The following is a 26,373-nucleotide window of genomic DNA, read 5'->3' as shown; positions in this document are numbered from 1 at the left end:
CTTGTCCGGGTAATGCTTACTGCACAAGTGAACACTATATGTGGGGGGGACAGAGCTTTACCCTGTATGATTCTCATCCATCTGTGGATGGGGAGGTTTTTGACCAAGAGGAGAATCTATGATTCTCGTCTGCCTTAGGCAGTGAGATCTGACGTAAATATCGGATCAAGAGTAGAATCAGATGGATTCTCATCCATCTGTGGATGGTGAGGTTTTTTGACCAAGAGGAGAATCTATGATTCTCGTCTGCCTTAGGCAGTGAGATCTGACGTAAATATCGGATCAAGAGTAGAATCAGGAAGGACAGGGGAAAAGTTAATTAAAGAAAAACATATTGGTTCACTCACAATGTGCATCTAAAAGTGAGAGTATTTGTTGTTTTCTTCTATCTTTCTATTTTACTTGATTTGATTCTTTTAATGCAATGCATCTTGCTTGTTCTTTTATATGAATTTTATCTTTTTAATCTGTCTTTTATCTGCCTTTTATTGATGTAAAGCACTTTGAGCTGCATGTTGTGTATGAAAGGTGCTATACAAATAAAGGTTATTATTATTATTATTATTATTATTATTATTATTATTATTATTATTATAAGTTTATTACTGATCAATAAGCTCGCCCTGTTTTGTTGTCTGATGTCATTAAAGTGCGATGGCAGTAAAATCCACAGAGTGACGTAGTGACTTATGAGCAGAGGAGCTGCTGACGGGACGGGGCATCACAGACGGGCTCAGCGGCGGGGGGTCCTACCTGTTCCCGTGGACGTGCGAGGCGCAGAAGGCGTAGCTGTAGTGCAGCAGCGTGGGGTCGACCAGCGCGTTGCTCTCCGAGTAATCCATCAGATCCTTCAGGTAGCTCAGGTGGCGGTGGCAGCCTCGAACCCCGAACCGAGCGCAGTACTCGTCCAGGACGAACACCTGACCCGGACTGAACCAGCCCTGCACACACACACACACACACACACACACACACACACACACACAGGACCAGTCACACTCGTCTCTCTGCATAAAAACACAACTGACCGGTGTTTCTCTCTGCGCTCGTCCTGCAGAGTGAATTTCCCTCAGGACAATAAAAAGTCTTGTCTGGTGCATCTTGTCATGCTGTGAGTTTGGAATGATGAGGTTCTGTCTGCACTAGGCCAAGGGCTGATATTTGATAATATCAAATATCGCGATATTTTATTTCAAATGGCTTCACTTTTACACAATCAGCTTGTTTTCCTGGAAATAAATTATCAAAATTTAATTTAAAATCAAATTTCTATGCTAATAATAATAATGATAGTAACAATTATCATTAATAGACAAGAAATTTGATATAATTTGAAGAAAGAAATTATGAAAAAAACAAAATACAAAATGACCCCCCGCGATAATATTGTATATCGTGATATTTTGGTGGGACAGCATGGAGATATTCCATTTTGGACATGGCCTGAGTCGAGTCCGGGTGCTCCGGGTCATTTTGAGATATTGAGGGTTTAAATTTTCAGATCCCACAGATAAAAATTATTATTGGCTTTCTGATCCTCAGTGTTTAACCTCTAAAAAACGACTACAAGTGTACCTTCAGCCACATGTAAAGCTGCTGGCAGAGCTGAACTGAAGCCTTTAAAACTCCAAGGTTACAACATGTTAACTTACCTGGTGTCAAAAATAATAACCCGTCTCCAGGCATGTTAACACGCCACCATGAAGATCAGACGTGTCGTTCAAGACTCGACACCAACACGTTAACCTGGGAGGAAAAACCCGGGCCGTGCTGAAGGTGTGTACATGTAACTATAGAAGAGATAATGACAAGATAAGTGACGTCTGTCTACACTCCCTCACTCTGACCAACAGTCTGAGAGAGGAAAAGTGAAAGTCGTGCATCAGTCCGTCTCTCTTCCCTGTTAGCACTGCGAACGCAAACAGATTTGACACAGCAGTCACCTTTCACATAAAAAACTCAGAGAATCCCCAATCCTTCCAGCGATTAAACAGAGAAGTCGAAGGTTAACCCTCCGACAATTAATTCCCTGAAAAAAAAAAAAAAAAAAAAAAAAAAGGAGTCAGTTGCAAACAGGCGAGGTGTGGAACAATCGGAAAATCCTGAAACCTTCATTAGTTCATTCATCCTGCGCATAATAACTAAATTAGGCATGAAACTTACAACGCTAATTAAGATTCCTCACGGAAGGAATATTAACAAATTAGCACCTCCGCCGAGCCGCCCCCCCCCCCCCACACACACACACACACACACACACACACACTGACAGCTCCCTTTGGCATGACAGCGTGGCTCTCCGCCTGCTGACGGCGACCCAGGAGAGATCATGACCGGCAGAAACCATCGCAGTTTTATTTTGCCTTCCCAGATCCTCAACAGTTTTGTTCCAGTATGAGAAATCCACTGTTTGAAAGATGTGATACAGTTTCTCTTACAAAATAACAGCAGATAATGAAAGTCTTTGGCTGATGAAATGGTAACACTTTTACAGCCTGGATTTCCTCTATTTTAGAGATATTGGATTATGAACTTTAGGTTGATCTCATTTCAAGATATGCGTTATCATCACCAGCCTTACAGAAGGTGGGAGGATTCCCTTTCAATAAGATTCTTCATACATATTTAAGAGTGGAACTAATAATTTTTCCTGGAATTTAAGTCCCGGGAGCTTTACCACTGTTAGTATTTTGAAAAGCCTCTTAAACCACTGTCTAACTTCTTTTTTGCATTTTCCGATCCTCTGATAATGTCTGGAAATGAAGCTGGTGGAGCATTCTGATCTATATTGAGATTCATAAAACTTCCTAAAAATCTTCATCTTTATTCCAAAATGTATATCCAGTGTTTTGGAGCTGAACTCCTGTCTTAAACGTTTGAGGAAATGTATGTATTTTGAACTGAAGTTTTTGAGAATCACAGCATTTCTATTCTAAAGCCGTTTCCTCTTATATGATTTATGAGAGACAGCCATAGAAAAAATGCTAAAGCCGTGAGGACGGAGACGTTAAAACCTGAATTTCAACAAAAGGTTTACTCCTTGTTTTCTCCTTTAAATAACGAGTGAAGAGTTTCAGTCTAAAATCAGATGTTCATCATTTGAAAAAACCTCTGATAAAACTGACAGAATGATTGCTGCAAGGTTAAAGTCACTATGCATTATCACTATCACCCCCCGCCCCATCTTTCAGTTTGCTTGTCATTCTCCCCATTCCCTGATTTCCCCCCTCCCCTCCCCCCCCCCCCCCTCTCTCTGTCAGTGTTCGATCTATTAATATCACACCAGGCGCGGCTGCAGGCGAGCGCCCCGTCGACTGGCGTGAAGCGACAAGATGTTCCTCTGTGACAAACAGATGGCGAACTCCAGTCTTGGCGCTGACCGCTCAATTAGCGGCTAACGAGCCGACTGCCTCGTTAGCTCCGCGAGCCGCGGCCGTCTCTCCGTGTCGGAGCGGCGCCGCCGGCGTCCGCCGAGAGCGACGCCGCGCGGGAACCCGAGGACCGAAAGGTGCGTCGCTCCGAGGCGCCGAGCAGAACGCCGCGCCCGCCGCTCGACACGGGAAAGTTATTTTTATCAGGCGGAGCGGCGAAACCTGAGTATCGTCCTGCTGCTGGTGAGACGGACCGGGAAGAGGAGACATTAAAATACAGCAGATGTGTTCAGTGTGATGCGTTACGTGATTACATTAGCAACAGTCACCTGGCGTTCATTCTGACTACAGCCTGTTCATGTCAGTTTCTCTTTAACTAACAGACTCAGGAGCCTCCCTCTCCTGTCAGTGGTTATCTTTCTGTCTTTATTGAGACTGACTCAGGCTGAGGAGAGAGGAGAGAGGAGAGAGGAGACAGAGGAGAGAGGAGACAGAGGAGACAGGAGACAGAGGAGAGAGAGGAGAGAGGAGACAGAGGAGAGAGGAGACAGAGGAGAGAGGAGACAGAGGAGTGAGGAGACAGAGGAGACAGGAGACAGAGGAGAGAGGAGACAGAGGAGAGAGGAGACAGAGGAGAGAGGAGACAGAGGAGACAGGAGACAGAGGAGACAGAGGAGAGAGGAGAGAGGAGACAGAGGAGAGAGGAGAGAGGAGAGAGGAGAGAGGAGAGAGAGGAGAGAGGAGACAGAGGAGAGAGAGGAGAGAGGAGACAGAGGAGAGAGGAGACAGAGGAGTGAGGAGACAGAGGAGAGAGGAGAGAGGAGAGAGGAGAGAGAGGAGAGAGGAGACAGAGGAGAGAGGAGAGAGGAGAGAGGAGACAGAGGAGAGAGAGGAGAGAGGAGACAGAGGAGAGAGGAGACAGAGGAGACAGAGGAGAGAGGAGACAGAGGAGAGAGGAGACAGAGGAGACAGAGGAGAGAGGAGACAGAGGAGAGAGGAGACAGGGGAGAGAGGAGACAGAGGAGAGAGGAGACAGAGGAGAGAGGAGAGAGGAGACAGAGGAGAGAGGAGACAGAGGAGAGAGGAGAGAGGAGAGAGGAGACAGAGGAGACAGAGGAGAGAGGAGAGAGGGGAGACAGAGGAGAGAGGAGACAGAGGAGACAGAGGAGACAGAGGAGACAGGAGACAGAGGAGACAGAGGAGACAGAGGAGAGAGGAGACAGAGGAGACAGAGGAGACAGAGGAGACAGGAGACAGAGGAGACAGAGGAGACAGAGGAGAGAGGAGACAGAGGAGAGAGGAGACAGGGGAGAGAGGAGACAGAGGAGAGAGGAGACAGAGGAGAGAGGAGAGAGGAGACAGAGGAGAGAGGAGACAGAGGAGAGAGGAGAGAGGAGAGAGGAGACAGAGGAGACAGAGGAGAGAGGAGAGAGGGGAGACAGAGGAGAGAGGAGACAGAGGAGAGAGGAGACAGAGGAGACAGAGGAGACAGAGGAGACAGGAGACAGAGGAGACAGAGGAGACAGAGGAGAGAGGAGACAGAGGAGACAGAGGAGACAGAGGAGACAGGAGACAGAGGAGACAGAGGAGACAGAGGAGACAGAGGAGACAGGAGACAGAGGAGACAGAGGAGACAGAGGAGAGAGGAGACAGAGGAGACAGAGGAGAGAGGAGACAGAGGAGTGAGGAGACAGAGGAGTGAGGAGACAGAGGAGAGAGGAGACAGAGGAGAGAGGAGACAGAGGAGACAGAGGAGAGAGGAGAGGAGAGAGGAGACAGAGGAGACAGAGGAGAGAGGAGACAGGAGACAGAGGAGACAGAGGAGAGAACACAGAGGCAAATTCAGAAACAAAGCCTGCATGAACCGTCTGTTTGTAATTAGCTGCTTCACAGAACTAGCAGGAGCATAATAGTCAACTAATAGCTGCATTATTTTATTCTAGAAAAAGCCCGGAAAAATGTATTTGAGATACTGGGCTTGCCAAATGACATATTCTCGAAAATTAATTGTACATTTTTTACATTTTTCTACTAACTGTATCTTGTAAACATGCAGTTTGTATCAGCTGCACAGGGACTGCAGGTGACATTTAGCTTTCCAGCCAATTCTGGGGTCGATACTAACGACCTTTTCCCTGCTGAATAAATAAATGAATAAATATAGAAAGAGACAGACAGATAAAAGGTAGAGAGAGCAGGGAAGAGACAGGAAGGTTCTGGTTGGACTTCATCCTCCATTCTCTCCAATGCAGCAGATATTCAGCAGTGTATTGTACATCTAGTCAAGTTATTTTGTTTTTATATTCTCAGCTGGATAAAAACAATCATTACAAATACAGAATATTTCAGAGCATCTTGTTTGTCCGTTTTCTCCGAGGTCGACGGTTCAGCTCTCCATGTGAACGCTGCGAAGCAATTTAGAGCCTCTCTCCTCGTTTCTGCAGATATTTCTAATTAATACGATCATAATTGCTTTTCTGAGAGAGCAGCAGATTCAGGTTTGGGGAGCGGAGGGGAGGCGGGGCGAGCCCGGAGCGTGCGGCCGCGTCCGCCGCAGTAATTACACTACAGTCCACCATGAAGACGCCCTGCTGACTCCGATTTAACACTCACACACAGGAGGGAGGAGGACACACGCTCCTTACTCAGGTAAAAGTGCAAATACTCATCTAAAAATATACTGTGGTAAAAGTGTGAAGTATCATTTAAAATCCTTTATTCAAGTCAAAGTATAAAAGCACACTGTCTTAAATTTATTAAAAGGTCCATATTCTGCTGTCCAGAGTTTTATTTTGTGTCTTTCTGTCCATTCAAAGCTGTGTGTGTGGTGTCATGAACCAAAAACACTCTCAATCCATTTCTCCACGTTCATTTTCCAGCATCTCTCTGAGCCTTACCAAGAACAGGCCGTTTCTGTCTCCGTGTCTTTAAGGCTCATTAATATTAACGAGCCTCCGTTCCGATCGGCTAACCGTTTCGAGAGCGAAACGTGAGACGCCGCGGCCCGGCGGCTACAGGTAGGGAAAACTCTCCGGTAATAAACGATGACGACCGCTCGACCGCTTTGAAAAAAACACTTTGTTAGTCTATTATTTCTTACAGAAATGATAATGAGCGAACCTTTGTGACGCCACAAAGTTACGGAAGTTCAAACGGCTCGTTTAGAGGCTCGCTTTTCTAATATGGATTGTGTGGATTTAGTTGGCGACCGTGCGTTTTGATATTAGTCTGCAGCTCAGATCACAAACGTTAATTCTCTGCACTCTTGTTGCTTCTCTCCTTCCTGTTGCTTCTCTCTCTCTGTCCCTTTCCCTCCTTTTTGGTGTCGCTTTGCTTCCTGGATGGAAGCTGTCTGATGAAGAGAATAAAAAAAAATAAAAAATCAGTCTGTTTTGAAAATGTAGTGAGTAGAATGTATAGATTTTTCTTTTGAAATGTAGAGGGTAAAAGTAAAAAGTCTTAAGTAAGTAAAAAGTAAGTTAAGTACAGTACACATACTTGAAAATGTTACTGAAATACAGTAACAAAGTATTTTTACTAGGTTACCTCCCACCTCTGCTCACAGGTTTATTTTTGCACGTGAACGGGCCGAGTCGTGCACGTGAACGGGCCGAGTCGTGCACGTGAACGGGCCGAGTCGTGCACGTGAACGGGCCGAGTCGTGCACGTGAACGGGCCGAGTCGTGCACGCGGAGTTGAAAACGTGCTGGAGATACGAAGGAGGAAGCGCAGGCGGGCGGTCAAACTGGGTCAGGAGGGTCAAAGGTCACGTGGTTTAAAGACAGAAAGAGAGTTAAATATTGGCCTTCAGATGTTGTCCAGTTCACTGATCAATCTCCATGATCCCATGATCCTCTTCCTTCTGCTCCACCACACCTTCAGGGAGGAGGGGGGGGGGGGGGCGGGGGGGTCTGAAACCCAAAATCTGGATCAAGACATAACAAACTGACACTTTCATCTGGGCTTCTTCTTCTTCTTTCTTTTTTTAAAAGGTGGGCAAACCTGTCCTACTGGTATGCATCCTAATAGAGACAGCAGGAAGGTGGAGAAGACAGACAAATGGATAGATAGATAGATAGATACGTAGATAGATAGATAGATAGATAGATAGATAGATAGATAGATTGGCTGCTAAATCCATTGTCTCTCACTCTATTGGTTTATTTTGGGTGTTGTTTGTATTCTTATTTGCTTTTGGATCAACTGTTTCATGAAGTGCCGACACGGAGCGGTTCCACTAATAAACCTTTCTAAAAAAATCTTTTCTTTCTGTTTCTGGTGCTGCGAGGGAAGAGTTTCAGTGCTAAATGTGAAATCCACCTTCTCCATCTCCATCTCCCTCTCCCTCTCCATCTCCCTCTCCATCTCCCTCTCCCTCTCCATCTCCCTCTCCATCTCCCTCTCCCTCTCCATCTCCCTCTCCATCTCCATCTCCATCTCCCTCTCCATCTCCCTCTCCATCTCCTTCTCCAGCTCCCTCTCCATCTCCTTCTCCATCTCCTTCTCCATCTCCCTCTCCATCTCCTTCTCCATCTCCCTCTCCATCTCCCTCTCCATCTCCCTCTCCATCTCCTGCTGACGGGACAGTAAAGTGTTTCAGGGTCGGACTGAAGTCAGGAGTCAGCTGGAGACTTTTCTTTATAAAACAGTTCATTTTTGAAGGACAGAATAATTTTTTTGTTTATTTATGTCTCTCAAATAGTAAACGATATGAAGTCCATACTCTGGGTAGGAGAGGGAAATGGAGATAAAAATAAGGCTTCTTCTTCTTCTCTGGTGCGACGATTTCAAACTTCAAAAACCAAGAAAAAAGGGAAATCCACACTCTCAAAAAGAGTTGATTGATTGATTTATTCTACATGTTTCCAATAGCAAAATGGCAAACTGAAAAGACGAGGTTTCGCCCGCAGGCTTCGTCACGAAAACAGTTCACCAAGCTGTTTATCTGTTTCTCTGTTTGAGAGTGTGGATTCTTGTTTTGGTTCTTGTCTTTCAAATAGCAAAAGGAACGAATTTCAGGCACCAAATATATATAGAGAGTTTTGGAATGAAACCCATGAAGGATTTCCTCTTTCCCAGCGTTACACACCGTCCCAGAATCCCATTCCAGCTGGGATTCGATCCTCAGCCGGTGTGTTTCCAGCGTCGGGGGAATTTAACCCCTTCAGGACGGGGATTTAACCCCTTCAGGACCGGCGGGAACCAGGTCGATCCGGTCGGCAGAGACCCGGACCCGGCTACGACTCAACTTCCCCTAATTGCTGTTGTTGTTGTCGGGGTTCAAGTCTTTGTGAATAAAATACGACCCCGACTACGACATGAATCCCAGCCACTTCTCAACAGATGTCCCCGCGCCGAGGCACTGCCCTTTTTCAACGCGCCTGCTGAAAAGACTCGGGCCGGGACACAAAGACTCGCCGCTTCACAAAAGCAGGAAGAGAGAAAAGACAGAGGGCGTGAATGGATCGGTCTAATTGCAGAGCGGGATGCTGGGAAGGCTCCCGGCGAGGCAGGTAGGGAACTGAAAGAAGCACAGATGTCACTTCGGGGAACATCTTGTCATCCCAGGAATCACACACAGTCTTGTTGAGTCTGATGAAGGTTTTGATTCTAAAAACTCTTTGTTCACAAATCCAGTTTGGACCAAACTCTCTCTGAAGAAATGAACTGCAGACTCTGAGATTTGGAAACTGCAGAAGATGATATTAATTGTTCAGCTCTATTTCTCGTCACTTCTCTTCTTTTTTCATGTGGTTGACGACCAAAAGATGAATGGATTCAGAGGCTTCAGGTTTGACAGTCTGACCTCAGGCCAACATCGAATATTGGAAAACCAATATTGGCGTTTCTATTAAAGAAATCAGATATCATCCTGTCATGTCCGACGCTGCTATGATGGAGGTTCCTCCCTGATCACAGCTACTGAATATGTTTTATTATAATATGTTTTCATTTCTGATGTCTGACCAGAGGAATCATTTCATTTCAGCAGAAGCAGCTTCAGTCTCTAAAACCTGCGATCAAACTTTATTTTCTTTGCATATTTCATTAATTGGCGGAATTGTTCAATGAAATGTTTTTTGCAAATTAATTCTCCATTTAAAGGCAGAAATGTGTGAAGCTGAATATGTGTGTGTGTGTGTGTGTGTGTGTGTGTGTGTGTGGGGGGGGGGGGTCACTGCTTTAAAGAGCTGCTGACACCAACAGAGTTTCATCATCCTGGTTTCAGTGGAGAGTTTTAGTGTCCCATGATGCTCTGAATGTTTCAGAGGCTGCATGCTGGGAATTTCATGAATTTTGGAATGAAAATGGTTGAATTTAAAGTTACTGAATATCGGCGACTTTTGATGGCAGTGTGTATTTGTTGGAAATAAAGGAAATGTGAATCCTGTCTGAGACGGATCAGTCTGCTGTTTAAAGCTTACACACCCACAAACCCTCCCAGCCCCCCTCCCTCCCTCCCTCCCTCCCTCCCTCTTCTTCTACCCCCCTTATTCTCTACGATTTGTTTGGGCTTCACCCCCCCCTCCCCTCCTCCCCCTCCTCTCTATTGAGTAAGCACAGCAGTTGTCCATGAGGGTCATGTTCCTATTTGGAAAGTATTGATTAGAGCGTTTATCCCCTCGTCAGTGTGAGAGCCCCCCGGGCGCCCGGCCCGCCCGCCCGTCCCGCCCGCCACACACGGTCTGCTCAGGAGGCTTCTCACTCTCTCTCCTGTTTTGGGTATTTGGCATTTATTTCTGCTGTTTCATGCTGGAAGCAAAATACTGAGCTGAAGAAAACTTAACAAAAAACAACAAAACTCAACACGACGACGGCACGCCTCAAAATCCATATGTAAGAATGGCGTGACGATAATGTTCTGCTAATTTATGTGAAATGTATATGGTGTAAATAATTTGTCGTTACTTTTTCACAGTTATCAAAGAGCTGCATCATCATTAAAATGTTTTTCTGGAAGTCACAAAATGCTAACAAGCTAGCAAACTTCTGAGGAGTCATGCTGCACTTTGAGACTTCAAGAAAAAACATTTAATGATCCTGCTGCTGTTTGACAACCGTGAAAAGGCAAATTATTTACACCAGATACATGTCACATAAAATACTAGAACACAAAAAACAACCAGAGAATATGTTGATTTATTGTTTTGCTCATAGAAACTGAACAGGGTTTCACTCATCGACATTCTGATCCATCTGTTTTCCTTTGCACTTTATGAAGACTGTCGCCTCTGTTTACCTTTTCCTTTCTCACCAACTTCAACATGATGATAAAAAACTTCAGCCCGACCCTTAGAGCTACAACCACTCATGTTAACATGTCAAGCTTCTCTCCTTTCACAACTGTAAACACATCTCTCCTCCTCCAGATTATGATCTAACATTTAAAATAATAATCCTCAACATTTTCCTCTAACTCTCTGTCTGTCTGCTCCTCTGTCTCTCTTTAACTCAACAGTGATTCAACCTATACTATGTCTGTGTCTGGTGGCTCAAACTGCATCGACAGAAAATCCAAGCCCCGCCCACACTGTTTGATTGACAGGTGAACTGTGGGAAGTGCAGTGGATTCAACAACAGATCCTGCTTTTAAGACAACAAAGCAGCAACTGGCCCATCGTCATTTCTATTCTTGGTTTACACTAAAATTAGCATTTAAAAATAAAAGTAGATCCGGTCTCCCAAACAGGAACTATCTCTCCTAAATGGTATCCCTCCGCTGTGTTCTCTTCTATCAATAAAAATGCTATTTGGTGAAATTCTGTTTTGAAGCGTCGGAAATCACAGCAGCAGATCTGATGTTGAATCTGTTCACCAACGTGTTTAATGTCAGTTTCCATTCAAATGAATGGGAGGAAAAAATCTGAACGCTACAAACTGGTCATACATCTGATCTTGGTGAGATTATATTCTGCTTTTCATGTTCAAACTAAGTGGAATATTGCTTTAACGCCCCTAAACCCCGGCGTTTCTTCCCTCCAGCTTCGTCGACGTACCAGGCAGGAGAAGGAGTCGTTCATGCGGTGCTGCAGCGTGTGTTTCTGTAACATGGTGAACAAGGCGGCGTGGTCGAACCGACACGGCGCCGCGGAGATCAGCTCCTCCACCCCCTGCCTCTGAGACGGGTCCAGACCTGAGGGAGAGGGAACACAGAGAGGAAGTGTGAAGGACTGACAAGAGGGAATATAGAGGGAAAAGACAAAAAAAACAATGACTCTGTTTACCTGGACAGCAATAATGCAATATGAACCCGATTAAGACAACAGTCTGAATAAGAAACTGCCATGTAAACAGCATTTTCCATAGTGGGAGTAAGCAGAATCTCATTAAGACATGTGCAGTATTCTGGTCTCAGTCTCATTATTGAAGCGGTTCAGACTGTAAACACCTGAATCCAACCAGGACTCTCTGGACCGCCTGACGCTCCTCTGCCTTCCAGAGGCTGAACCGGTTTCAGAGGAGAAAGAGACCGACAGCAGGAAACAGAAGGAGAGGCCGAAACTGAGCATGCTCAGGATTTAGAGGGAAACGGAGATCGTGAAGTTTTCGGTAAAGTCCGAAACCGTCCGAGTCTCCGGTGATCCTCCTCGGTCCTGCTGACCGGACTTTGCTCCGCAGCTGGAGACAGGAACATGAAGGGAACAGTTCTATAAGCAACACATGGAGACACATTCATCTGGATATTGTCTTAGTTAGAATAAGGCCAATATACTCAGATTATTGCTGTCCATGTAAACGTAGCCAGTGACTGATCTGCTTTATTGGCATGAGCAGGTCGTTGTTTGATCGTGTCATATGTCGGCTGCAGAGGTGATATGAACATTTTGTGTTACAGAACGATAACATGTATTCACATGGCAATTCACGCCTTCCTTTGAGCTCAACCGTGAATTGAACGTGTAAAAAAAAAAAAAAAAAAAAAAGACGACGAATGGGTTTTTTCCTCTGACTGTATTGGCAATGTCACTTCTCAATGCTTTGGCTAATCGTTCCCACCTCAGTTGGCTTCAGATCGTCTGTGAAATCACATCTCCACATTTCAGCTGTAAGTACACGCAACTGACAAAAACACTCCTAACATGGGAGGACATGTGAGGAAAAACATGTGAGGCGCGCGAGTCGAGGCTCGGCCGACACGTCAGACGGCCCGGCGGTCTGAGGCGCGTACCATGTGACCGCAACGTCCCATGTCTTGTCCCATGTCATCCCCCCCTCTCTCTCTCCTGATGTCTTTCCTGTCTATCATAATAAAAGCATGATAATAAAAGCTATCATAATAAAGACAAAAGCACAGAAAAATAATCTTAAAACAGGAGGAAGGCCGTTTGATGCACTCAGCTCACGTCCTCTCAGTCAGTTTCTACATCTTTACGGTGGGAGAGGAACTGGAGAACGGACGCTGAAGGGAAAAGTCTGTCGAGGTAAGAATCAAGACGTTCATAAAGCCCACAGACAGGAACACGCCGCTCAGCGCTGAAGCGGCTGGCGGTGGCGAGGCGGCGAGGCGGCGAGGCCGGGTCAGCGCCGGCCAGAACGAAGAATGAACACAAAGGAAGAAGGAAGAAAAAAAAAAGGAGAAGAGAAGCGCAGACTCGCCGGCCGGAGCAAACCTGGGTTCATTTCCAGTCCTTTCAGGAGCCTCGCTGTTAATGGCTGGTGTTGAGAGACCCCCCCCCCCCCTCCTCCACCCCCCCTCCTCCAATGAAAAGCCTAACACTCTTCACTCGTCCTTTATTGTCGGAGTACATTTCGGGATGGGAAGTTTCTGAGCGTGACACATGGCCCCACAAAAGACCAAGGCTCTCGCAGGAGAATGCCGGCGCTCGCTCCACGCCTGCGTCGCCCGCGGCCTCGCGCCCGGGAACCGGCATTAGCGATTGCTTTTTATTAACGCTGCCATTTTGTTCTTGCCCACCACTTTGTTTTTTTGTCCTGCGGTCCAGTGTGTGTGTGTGTGTGTGTCGGGACGGAGCGAAGCCCAAACGCCCGCCAGCGCTCTCAGACATTTGTGTTTCACCTCCCTCCCTCCCTCCCTCCCTCCCTCCTTTCTGTCGCTTTTGTCAAAAATAAAAAAAAAGACAGCAAAAGTGAAATCTCCACAATCAACTCCGAATCGACGCTCCTCTCTTTTCTTTGCGTCTTCTTTTCTTTTGATTCTGCCTTTCTGCTCTTATTGCCCCTTGGCTCCTGTGGCCCGCTTTCCGCTTTCTAATTCCGATGTAGGTCATTTTACATTCGTTACCTCGAAACGCGGGGTGTCCTTAATGTAATTTGGAGAAAAGACACGGAGAAAGGGACTGAAGGAGGCGACTCTAAAGAAAACGAGACAAAGAGATATAGATTAAGGCCGATAATAAGAGGAGGGGGGGGGGGGGGGGAGTATTGATTGAGGGGCAGGAGGAGGAGGAGTGAGGTTGATCCGTGTCAAGTCCAACTTTCAGCTATTATCTAGTGTGTGTGTGTGGAGGGGAGGGGGGGCAGAGGGTGTGTGTGCATGAGTGTGTGTGACAGGAACTATGTATAGATGTCATTGCACTTGGCACAGATGGCGTGTGTGTGTGTGTGTGTGTGTGTGTCTACATGTAGGTTGGTATAGATTGTGTGTGTAGGTTTCTATAGACTTACTGCAGGCTACATGTGAAACCAGACAATTGAGCAGACGGAAGAATTTGGGGGTTTTCAGTAAGAAAAAACTTCCAGAGGGTGTGTGTGTGTGTGTGTGTGTGTGTGTGTTTAACGGGTCAAACGCCATTCTGTCTTTTATTTTCCAGACAGTTCCATCAATAATGTGAATGTGTTTGTGTTTACAGGCACAGAGAATTCGGGTTTTAACCCAGTTTTGGGTCGACGACATACAGTAACTGGGTTAGAAAAACCCAGTTCAGCTCAGACTCTGATTATGAAAAAAACCCAGTCAGGACGGCTGGTTTACTCCCATGTTAAACTGGTTGGAATGGAAATGGAAACAACTGACCTGCTTCCGTTTTCGAGACATTTTGATGCTAGCAAGAAAATGTTGGTGAGCAATATTTGCTATTGCTTTTATGGGATCACCATTACTTTCCCCTTTGTAAGAAGTAACCTACTGAGCAATTTTATGTTTATTAGCTGGCGAAGATGAGGCTCCATAGGGTTTAACAGTTAAAGTTTAGTAACATTTACGTCTTACACTGTGTCTTCTGGGGTAAATGACAAAAATAAAGCTTTATATCTTGTACATATGGACATCTGGTGCATATTGTTGATATTTACAGCTGTGCAATGTATTTGCTACTTGGTAAAACTGGGTCATACACAACCAAAAAAGATCCTGGGCGATATGAGAGCTAAAGCAGAGACGAGACGTTGAAATCCAGAGATGAGACCAAGTCAACTCTGCTCGAGTCCCAAGTCAGTCTCAAGTCTCAAGTCAAGTCCCAAGTCTAAATGTAGATCACCAAGTCAAGTCCATGTCATTAATGTCAAGTCTCAAGTCTAAATGTAGAACAGCAAGTCAAGTCAGAACAAATCAAGAGTCCAGTATCAATTTAATATCTTAAAGAAAACTAAATATCTAGGACTTTTCAATGCAATATGGTTTTAATAGGATAAAAACTTGGTAAGAGCATCATGAGTTTGATTTCTATAATCAGTTTCAACTTCAATAAATTCAATCATTCCATACAAATTCAGAAAACAGAATTTAAATTCAGTCGTCCGCTGGAACAAATCTCATCACTTTCAATCTAAGTCATTTACACAAACACAAGATCTCAAGTCAAGACTTTAGAAACCTTTTCAAGTCATCAAAGTACAAGTCAGAGTCAAGTCCCAAGTCACCAGAACCCAAGTCAAGTCAAGTCTCAAGTCTTCTCTTCATGCATCAAGTCAAGTCTCAAGCTGTTAAAACTGTGACTTGAGTCCAAGTCACGTGACTCGAGTCCCCACCTCTGTTGTAATCCCACCTAGTGCTTTATGATTTATTTATTTAATAGGGACGGTAGATCTGTAAGTGAGACAAACAGGAATATTCAGTTAACAGGTTTGTTCTCTCAGGCTGCTGGAGCTGCTGGGTCAGGATCTGTAGAGCAGGAGGCTGTTTGTCTTGATAAAATCTGTTTTTATGTGTCTTACAATTACAATTACCATTTCCCATTTGGCAGAGGCTTTTATCCAAAGCGACGTACACATGAGATTTTAATACAACACAAGCAAGGATCTAGTCAGGAGTCCGGTGTCTTGCTCTTCCTGATGTTTGTCCTGTATTATTCTGTTCTACGGTTGATGAGTTAGATCTAGTTTGGCTCATTCTCTGTAAAGTCCTTTGAGATTGTGATAAAGGACTGTAGAAATACTGTAGAAATACTGTAGAAATACTGTAGAAATACTGTAGAAATACTGTACATGTGTTCATCTACAGACGTACGGACACAGATGGCCTTCCTGCTCGCTCAGTGTAAGAGCGTCGACTAAAAGCCTAAAATTTAAAGTGTAGTGTTGAAAAATGTGTGTTTTATGCAGCTTGTGAGTATATCTTGGACATTGCTTGGACATGATATGTGTGTGTGTGTGTGTGTGTGTTGGGGTGGGGGGAGGAGGGGGGGTGGAGGCACTCAGTCTCTCCATATCCATCTTGTCTGGGCTCCATCGCTATCGTCACGGCAACAGTCACATCTATGTGACATCCTGCCTGAGAGGTGGCGGCGGCCGGTGATGGCGGGTTATTGATGCGGGCAGACGGAGGTGGATGGAGGTAGACGGCGAGCGGCGGCGTTTCAGGTGCGGCAGGCGGAGGGATCTGACGTGATCCGCCTGTCGGAGCGTGGCGGCGGCGGCGGCGGGGAGGAAGACGAAGATGCGGGCGGACAGGACCATCAGCCTCCTCACCGCACGCACAACACCGACAAACTCCAGTCGGGAAAAGTTTGCGAGGAATGGATGCACACATGAATAAGTGAGGGCATGCATGTGCACACACACACACACACACACACACACACACACACACACACACAGGTGTCCTCAGCTGTTGTTGAAGCCCGGAGGTTAAGATGAGCAGACAGTTGGGTGTCTCTCCTCAGCATCAGGACCCACCTGCTCCTTCCACACCTGGAGCAGGACAGACTGAGGAGTGTTTATATGTCTTTATATTTATCCTCCGTCTCATAACTTCAACTCTTCCTCCTGTTATTACTGAGGTCATGTGTTTATTATACACACTTTACTCTGTATGAGCTGTGTGTTGAGGAGCGACACAAATACAAATGATCTATCCATCTCTCTCTATCTCTCTATCTCTCTATCTATCTCTCTATCTATCCATCTCTCTCTATCTCTCTATCCATCTATCTATCTCTCTATCTATCTATCTCTCTATATCTCTCTATCTATCCATCTCTCTCTATCTCTCTATCATCTATCTATCTCTATCTATCTATCTCTCTATATCTCTCTATCTATCCATCTCTCTCTATCTCTCTATCCATCTATCTATCTCTATCTATCTATCCATCTATCTCTCTATATATCTCTATCTACTGTATCTATCTATCTATCTATCTATCTATCTATCTATCTATCTCTATCTCTCTCTCTATCTCTCTCTCTATCTATATATCTATCTCTCTATCTATCTATCTATCTCTCTATCCATCCATCTCTCTCTATCTCTCTATCTCTCTATCTATCTCTATCTATCCATCTCTCTCTATCTCTCTATCCATCTATCTATCTCTCTATCTATCTATCTCTCTATATCTATCCATCTCTCTCTATCTCTCTATCCATCTATCTATCTCTCTATCTATCTATCTCTCTATATCTCTCTATCTATCCATCTCTCTCTATCTCTCTATCCATCTATCTATCTCTATCTATCTATCCATCTATCTCTCTATATATCTCTATCTACTGTATCTATCTATCTATCTATCTATCTATCTATCTATCTCTCTATCTATCTATCTCTCTCTCTCTCTATCTATCTATCTCTCTCTATCTATATATCTATCTCTCTATCTATCTATCTATCCATCTATCTCTCTCTCTCTATCTATCTATCTATCTATTTCTCTATCTATCCATCTATCTATCTCTCTATATCTCTCTCTATCTCTCTCTCTATCTATCTATCTCCTATCTATCTATCTCTCTATATCTCTCTCTCTCTCTATCTCTCTATCTATCTATCTCTCTATATCTCTCTCTCTATCTCTCTATCTATCTATCTCTCTATATCTCTCTCTCTATCTATCTATCTCTCTATCTATCTATCCACAAAAGATGGAGGTTTTTGAAGTGTGTAAAAAGCATGATGTTGTGTGAGAAGAGGAGGAGTGTGGACCCGGATCAGGCCGGTCCTGCTCATATCAAAATGACAATCTCTTAATCCAAATACTCCAAGTGGATTTCAGGTGAGAGGAGTCTGGTCTGGACTCCGATCCATCCGGAGTGAAGTCTTGTTCACGGGAGCCGAGCGGTGAACCGGCAGACTGAGCGGTGAACCGGCAGACTGAGCGGTGAACCGGCAGACTGAGCGGTGAACCGGCAGACTGAGCGGTGAACCGGCAGCCTGAGCGGTGAACGGAGTGACAAACGTCTCAGTACTTACTTGAAAATCGTCGGCGAGTTAGCGGAGCTGCTTCTGGAAACTCGCACTCGCCTGTTTGCCCTCTTCTGAACGAGGTTTCTCTGCAGTTTCTTCACAGTACTTCCAAGTCGAGAACATCTGAGTTTTGTGAAAAGGAATGTCGGACGAAGGCCAAGTGCTGAAAAGTGCTCGCTGCCGTCCGCCTGCAGGATGAAGAAAGCATTTCGACTTCTCCTCCTGACTGCAGAGAATCCCTGTTCCCTGGTATACAATCTGCTTGTTTTGTTCATCTCTCCAAAGCCAGTTCCTTCCTTTCTTCCTTTGTTGCTTTATTTCTTCCTTTTTCTCACATGACTGATAGATTCGTTTATTAAAGTGTCAAACACACCGCTGCCCGGCCCACATGGACTCACATCGCACTACCGATCAGCTATATTGATGTACAATAATCATACAAAAATATAATATTCAGCAAACTCAGATATCACACAAACTGAATATCCTGCCTCCCCCCCCCCCCCATGCTTTACAAAGTGAAACGAGCAACAAGGAAACTTCCCTTTCTACAACATAGTTCAAGATTTTCCATCTAGCCAAAGGAAATTCATAAAGACAGAAGTCATTTTGCTGTAAAACACATTTCTTAGATCAACATCTGCCGGGCAGCAGAACATCAAATAAATCCCATTCTCAGTTTCTCCCAAATCACAAAGTAGAAACAAACAGTCTGAACCTGACTGAATGTTCTGTGTTTCATTCTCTTAAAGCATTTTGATCTAAAGGCTTCTGCTTAAATGCTTGAAATGAGTTTCTTAGACAAATATAAATAGTGAAGTTGATCCTATGTATGGATTTCTTTCCAAAGCCTTTGCCTTTCCATCAAGGCAAAGAATCTAAAATATAAGATAGTTTTGATTTGTTTAACACTTTTTTGGTCGCTGCATAATTCCATTTGTGTTATTTCATAGTTTTGAGTCTTTACTGTTATTCTAAAATGTGGAAAATAGTAAAAATAAAGAAAACTGCGTGTGTCCAAACTTGACCGTATTCTTTCATCTTCAGGAGTTTTAGTAAATCTTATATTTTCTGGTGATGGAACAACAACATTCATCTTTTGTCTCGTGTGTGCAAACCGCTTCAGCGTGAAGACCGAGGACAAACTGACATCGGACAATGGATTTACAGGAAGGGAAACTATTCTACAGCATAACAACAATACGGCGTGTCGATGCGGTATGTACAAGTCAGCAGCACGAGTGTGCCGAGTGTAAACAGATTCATTATCTGCTCCCTCCGCCGGTCGATATGAACCAGCGCTCTCCCAGCCGCTCACACCGCCGGGAACAAAAGAGATGAGAACCACTAAAATATTTCTGCTGGACTTTTGTCTTACAGGCCGTTCCATTACACAGTCCAACAGGAAAACCTCCAGCAAGCAGACAGAGAGGAAAAAGGCTTGTGTGTGTGTGTGTGTGTGTGTGTGTGTGTGTGTGTGTGTGTGTAGGACGGAGGGAGAGATTGCATCTATTTCCAAGAAATCAGAGGAGGAGAGAAGATGATAAAGCATGGTGTTATGAATGTTAAATGTTGCATGTTGAATGTTTGCAGACTGTGTGTGTGTGTGTGTGTCATGTGTACACACGCAGTCATTAATCTTATTTAACCTCTGTGTTTGGCGGTATGCAGAATGCCTTCAGGCCGCGTGCAGACGAGGAGTTCAGCGGCTGCATCATTAGAGCGAGCGGGCCTTCCTGTCACACGGCAGCAGAGTTAAGAGCTATTTCAGGGACGCCTTCAATTTCCCAACAAACAGAATGTCAGCACCTCTCGCCATTAACCGCTCTATCTGTTCCATTACCGCTAACGAGCCGCCGTGAGAAGAGGCTCGCATCATGTAAAATTACAGAAACGCTCGGTAATCAGCTCCCGGTATGCTCTTCATGTCACAATACTCGTCTGGGTGGAGGCGGCAGACGGAGCGGACGAGCGCCGCCGCCCGCCGCCGCGCGTCTTTAACCGAGCAGACGATTGGAGTCGGGGGGTAAAAAAAGCCTCTCCTGCCCTCCGTCTGCGCTGATGGGAGGCAGGAGTGTGTTGCCACACACACGCAGCGGTCGGACATGAACACCGTAACCTGTCAGATCAGCCTCCTGCTGCGCTGTGTGTGGAGCTGCAGGCTCCGCAGCACATCAACACTCCACACACACACACACACACACACACACACACACACACCGCTCAAAACTCACACTCACTTTACTGAACTGGAAAGACACGAAGAAACTATCTGCAAACCACCAGCTCAACTTCTTCCAGACACAAACTTGCAGAAACTCACAGCTTCCCTTAAAAATAACATTCAACCATCTGGAGATAGCTGGTCGCTACTGATGAGACGATGTATCCAAATTCAATACATCACAATACATCTCAATACATCTCAATACATCACAATACATCACAATACATCTCAATACATCTCAATACTAAATGTGACAATTAAGAAGTCAGCCTGTTTTCCTGGAAACAGCAGGAATGAGCAAATTACACCGAATGGCCGTTGTTTCCTCCAATGTCTGAATAGTAAGATCAAAGTTCAAAAAATTTGATGTAATTTTGTAATTTAGAAGAAATAAAATAAAACTACTGAGTGTGTGTTTGCCTGAGCTGCTGTTTGTCTTGATGTCAGGATCAAATCCTCCTCATCTCTACTTTTCAAAACAGCTACCAACAATATATATATATATTGTATATATACAGTAGTGTGCAAAAGTCTTAGGCACATGCAAAAGAAAAAAAGTAAAGCGAAGATGCATTCAAAAATAATTAAATGAAAAGTTTCTAAATATCAAAAAATATACTATAAAGAGCAGTCTACTGACATGCAGAAAAAAATGAATAAACATCTAAGACACAATTTATATAAAAACTCTAGGATGCCTAAGACTTTTGCACAGTAAAAGTATATTGATGTTGATATTTTGTGAGGTGTGACCAAGTCAAGAGTCAGACTCAAGTCTCCAGTCAAGTCTAAAGTCTAAATGTAGATTACTAAGTCAAGTCCAAGTCAAGTCCATGTCATTAATGCCAAGTTCTCTTCATGTCTCAAGTAATTAAAATTGTGACTCGAGTCTCCACCTCTGACGATTTCAATTTAAAATGTTCTTGACACAGTGGCCGTGTGTTCTGTTCTTATTTATACTTCAGACACTTTTCTGTGTCCTGTCACTATCGCTGCTGCAACTCAAGAGTTTACTGAATCTCATCTGTAAAAAAAAAACCGAAGCACAGTGAGCAGAACCTACTGATGGGCGACGCCGGCTTCTGATTGGCTCCTCGGCAGTTGGTGGTTCTGTTCTGCGGCGGCGGGACGGGCTTGTAGGACTGTCCCGTGGCGCGGTACATGGCCTGCACCCACAGCACCCGGTCCTGCTCGTCGTCACAGGCGAACATCACCAGGTCGCCTTCCTTCACCGCGTTAAAAAACACTCTGCCGCCCTGCAGACCTGGAGGGGGGGGGGGGGGGGACAACAGACAGACAACAGACAGTCAGAAAATACTGGAGACACGTCAGAATAAACCGTTTTTCCCTCTCAGACAACATAAAGCTTTTACACACCGTGAAAAACTTCCATCTTAACAAGTCATCTAGTCTCATATTCAGCCTTCAAATCTTATTGTTCTTAAACCAAGAGAAAGGAGAGAGGAGAAGAGTGAGGAGAGATAACTCCACTTGCTTCAGGATACTGACACTCATTTCTAAAAAGTGAAACTGCACTGGAAACCAGTCAGAATAAGACAGATCACTGCACTGCTGTCAAGAAAATGACTCTTGATAAAGTAAAGCTAAATTCTTCAAACAAGTTGATTTGCATTGGAAACAAGAGAAATGATCAAACCCCACTGGCAGATTTCTTCACTTGTTTTCAGCCTTCAGATCTTATTTTTCTTAAACCCTGAGAAACATTCTGCAGTGAGGAGAGATAACTCCACTTGTTTCCAATGCAGCTTCACTTGTTTCAGGAGTTTTCTAGAACAGAGTGTCAGTCTGTTGAAACCAGTCAGAATAAGGCAGATCACTGCACTGCTGTCAGGAAAATGACTCTTGATTCTACTAAATTCTTCAAACAAGTTGATTTGCATTGGAAACAAGTGGAATTATCAAACCCCACTGGCAGATTTCTTCACTTGTTTTAAGAAAATTATGATTTTAGGACTCAATAACAGACGGACTGACTTGTGGAGATGGAGGTGCCACATGAAAACCTCTGAATCTGACTGTTTTTTTTCCCCCCATTTTTTTTTCCAAAGTGTTTACTGGACTGGATGCATTCAGGCGGCGGCGGCTGCCTCTCAGCCAGTAAACATGGCAGCCGTGCCTCCCCGTGTTTTTTTAACCTTTATTTCTCTGCAGCCCGGTTCTGACAGACCTTGGAGTAGCAAAGTGTGAGAAAGGGTCAGAAGAAGCCGGTTTTCCCCCCAACAGGAGCTCTACATTCCAATTTGAGTGTTTTTTTTTTTTTTTGACTGTTGTTCAGTGTGTTTACTGCGGCTGTATCAGGCGTCTGAAAAGGCAACCTGAGCTGCTGAAGTGGGAGTAAGTGGATCATCACCTCCTAATCCTGTTCGCCTCAAACAATGCACCGGTCTGGATGTTTATGGGCGTTATTTACTCTGATTTTGTCCCGGTGTTGTGAATGTTTCCGTTGCATTAAATGGGGGAGTGTTGGCGTTCAGGGAGGAGAAACTCTAGTTATGGACTCATTTGTTTTTTTAAGCTCAAACCATCCGCTCCTCTGGAAGTGTGCATGCAGAGCGGATGGGGTCAGCACAATGAATACTCACACACACACACACACACACACACACACACACACAATAGGCTTGGGCGATATCCAAAATTTTATATCACGATATTGTCCTGCCGAAATATCGCGATATGCGATATATATTTTTTGGAGAGGTATTTTATTTTATTTCTTCCAAATAACATCCAATTTCTAGGCTGTTAATAATAATAATCATTATTAACAGCCTAGAAATGTGATCGTACTATTCATGCATTGGAGGAAAAAACGGCTATTTGGTGTAATTTGCTCATTCCTGATACTTCCAGAAAACTCGGCTGATTGTGGAAAAGGGAACCCACCTGAATTAAAAAGACAAATTTTACACTTCAACTGTGATTATTTAAGTTTTTTATCCTGCCACTAGCAGATTCTACGTTTATAAGTTTAAAAGTTTGCACAGTTGTGATCTAAGCAACACATGGTGCTGCGGCCGGGAGCTTTTTTGTTTTTTATATATATTCGATATCACTGGAAATATCGCGATACTCGATAATATCGAATATCGGCCCAAGCCTAACACACACACACACACAAATCTTTTTAATCGTGTTTTGATGAGCTTGTTTCCTGTTTCCATCTGTATTTGTGTTCCTTGTCGCTCTGTAAAGTCTCATGATGAACCTGTCTGTTAAATCTCTCTGCTCTGCCTCCTTTATGTTGCTTTTATTCTATTTTGGCCTTTTATTGTTCCATTTTATTGTTGTTACTCTACTTTTTCTCTGTTAGTAGTTGTTGTTGTCTTTGGACTTTCTTCCATTGACTTTCTTTCTTTCTTGGACTTTTTCTTTTTTGTTATAGTTTTACAGTAGAGACAGACAGGAAAGGTTAGGAGAGAGAGAGAGAGAGAGAGAGAGAGAGAGAGAGAGAGAGAGAGAGAGAGAGAGAGAGAGAGAGAGAGAGAGAGAGAGAGAGAGAGAGAGGATGACATGTGACAAAGGCCGGATTCAGACCCAGAGCGAGTTCACACGGTTCACACCTCAGACCGCTGATCCACAGGCCACAGCTTGGACTCTCTTTCTGTAACTGTGTTTGATACAGAAGTGAAGTGTGTTATCACGCTCACCGGGCTGCGGGTCGCAGTAATCCACCGTGTATCCCTCCAGCTGCATCAGCTCCTGCGGCTCCGACTTCTTCTCTCTGTAGCTGCACATGGCGAAGGTGTACTGGCTGACCTGCAGGGGGCGACAAACCTTCACTTCACACCACGGCTCACTCTTTCCCCCGAGGCTAGGCTGGAGCCACATCCACAAGTTAATATCACAATGCCAAAATATCGCAATATACGATATTATCACCGTTTCACGTTTTTCCTGTTTTTTTTTTTAAGGGGTATTTATTTCTTCTAAATTACAAAATTACATCAAATTTCTGAAATTTAATATTACTATTCAAACATTCGCCATTTGGTGTAATTTGCTCATTCCTGCTATTTCCAGGAAAACAGGCTGATTGTGGAAAAGGGAACCCACTTGAAATGACAAAGATTTTTTTTTACTATACCGACCACTAGTAGATTATAGGTTTATAAGTTTAAAAATGTATCTGTGATCTAAGAAACACATGGTGCTGCGGCGGGGTGGGGGGGGATTTTCAATACCACAGAAAATATTGCAATATTCAATATTATCCAATATCGGCCCGAGCCTGAACCTGATGCTCTTATACAGTGCCACTTAACAATGTGTGGAACAGTTGAAGAAATATTCCTGTGACCCTAGAAAGATCAAGTATATGATGTATATGTGTTAGTGATGGATGATCTGCTTCTCTCCTGATACGATTCGATATGTGATCTGAGGCTCAGGATCAATACAACCAGGATACGATGTGATCAATAACTCACTAATATGTAGTCTGTATATATGATGTATTATGATATATGATGTTGTATGTATATGATGGTAGGTAAAGCCCGTTGACACATGCTTGTGATTAAGAGCGATATAAATAAACAAGCCCAGACTGGACTGGATGACAGGTAATTGATAGGAAAGTAAATAAAAGCTAAAGGAGAAAAGGTAAAAAAAAATAAAAATGTCAGACCTCGTGTCTTACAGAGACCAGCCGTAATTAACTTTCACCGTTCCAGTGGTTTCACTTCTGATCAAACATGTTTTTGAGATGTGAAAACGTTTGGAGGAGAGCGTCTGATGTGAGATGATTTTCTTTAATAACCTGCAAATATTTCTTTTAGCGCAGAGAATGAAGCGCTCCTCAGCTGCCTGGCTGATTAAAAGCCGCAGAGCACGGATGGAAATTCTAGTTTTATTTGCTTATAAAGAAACTCGATCCCTATGTGACTCGAGTGCCGTAAGTAAATGTCTCAATATTTCCACTGAAGGCTGAATGTATGAATTAGCAATAGAAGATGTAATGCATCTGAAATACAGCTTCAGATGAGTGATGTCCCGTTCTATTTGTGGGTAAACATTTTATTAGCGTCGTAAAGCTTCTATACATTTCGTCTTATTTTATTTTCACTTCTATCCTTCATCCCCTTTGTTCCTCTTTCTTCTCCTCCATCCTGCACCTCTGCTCGTTGCTGCTGCAGCGACCCGGTTTCCCACCCGGATCAATAAAGTTCATCTGATCTCATCCAGTCATGTCTGTCATTTACCTGGACAAGAACAAAATATCTTCTTTTCCAGCGTTTCCAGACTCTCTGTCCCAGCGCATACAGATACCTGAAAAACAGAGTGAGGTTTTGAATATACTGCTGAATATGAGCAGGCTGAAATACTAAATAAACCCACTCAAAATATAAAAAGATTTATTTTAGCAAGCACAAACATCACCCAGTGATTCAAATCGTTCAAAGGTTTTTATGCAAAACCACTACAAATCAGTCAAAAAACCACAGCAGTGTAAATGCAGGCTGTGTGTGAGTCCAGCCAGCAAACTGCAGCGGCTGAAATATTCCACTTTATGAAAGTAAACACAGATAACAATATATTGTTGGGCAGTGAGCAGGGAGGCAGGGAGGCCGTGACACAGACCGGAGCCCACTGAGTCTTCAGCACAGGAAGAAAATGGGAAGAATGACCAAAGTGGCCTCTCAATCAATCGGCCCGCTCCCGGCCTCTGAAAGCGTGGGACACGGCAAGTGCAAGTGAGGAAAATCAATCGATGGCGAGACCCCTTTCTTCAGCCGCCGGCCCTTCAGGAGAGGCCTCCAGTCAAGGCCGGAGCGCGTGAATCCGGTCTGCCTGCAAATCTGGGCCATTCTCTAGGAGTTGGGTTAACATGTGGCAGCAGTAATCATCCACTTGTGAAAATGATTTGCTGTCCGCTCCGCGACAGCTTCCAGCCTCACAGCCTCACAACACGGCCGGCCGCTGGCCGCGGCCTTGGCTGCCAATGAAACCGCATTCACTGCAGGCTTTTCACAGTCCGCCTCGCTGCGGCGTGACGCCGCCGCATGCCGGCGGCTCCGAGTCGACCGCTAGCTGCTATTTTTTCCACCTATTGTAATTATAGCAAGATCCGGTGTTCGCAGTCAATAAAACCAAGACGCAAATCAGAGCGTTGGCCTTCTCTCTCAGCTCAAAGGAGGGAAGAGAAAATAATAAATTTATCTTGACAC

General features: G+C 44.3%; 1 protein-coding gene across 1 annotated transcript in view; it reads right to left on the bottom strand.

Moving 5' to 3' along the window:
• Nucleotides 1-26,373, bottom strand: part of cadps2 (Ca++-dependent secretion activator 2) — a 131,299-nt gene that overhangs the window by 62,002 nt on the left and 42,924 nt on the right. Inside the window, exons 7-11 of the mRNA XM_078282866.1 lie at nucleotides 25,408-25,474; nucleotides 23,854-23,962; nucleotides 21,246-21,446; nucleotides 11,369-11,505; nucleotides 754-941 (exon numbers count right to left, since the gene is read on the bottom strand). Of these exons, the coding sequence (XP_078138992.1) occupies nucleotides 754-941; nucleotides 11,369-11,505; nucleotides 21,246-21,446; nucleotides 23,854-23,962; nucleotides 25,408-25,474 (702 nt within the window). The remainder of the gene's footprint in view (nucleotides 1-753; nucleotides 942-11,368; nucleotides 11,506-21,245; nucleotides 21,447-23,853; nucleotides 23,963-25,407; nucleotides 25,475-26,373) is intronic.

The sequence above is a fragment of the Centroberyx gerrardi genome, chromosome 4, assembly GCF_048128805.1.
Source record: "Centroberyx gerrardi isolate f3 chromosome 4, fCenGer3.hap1.cur.20231027, whole genome shotgun sequence".
In the NCBI taxonomy this organism is placed as follows: domain Eukaryota; kingdom Metazoa; phylum Chordata; class Actinopteri; order Beryciformes; family Berycidae; genus Centroberyx; species Centroberyx gerrardi.
The sequence above is the reverse complement of the archived record's forward strand: the minus strand, read 5'-3'. Positions and strand labels throughout refer to the sequence as shown.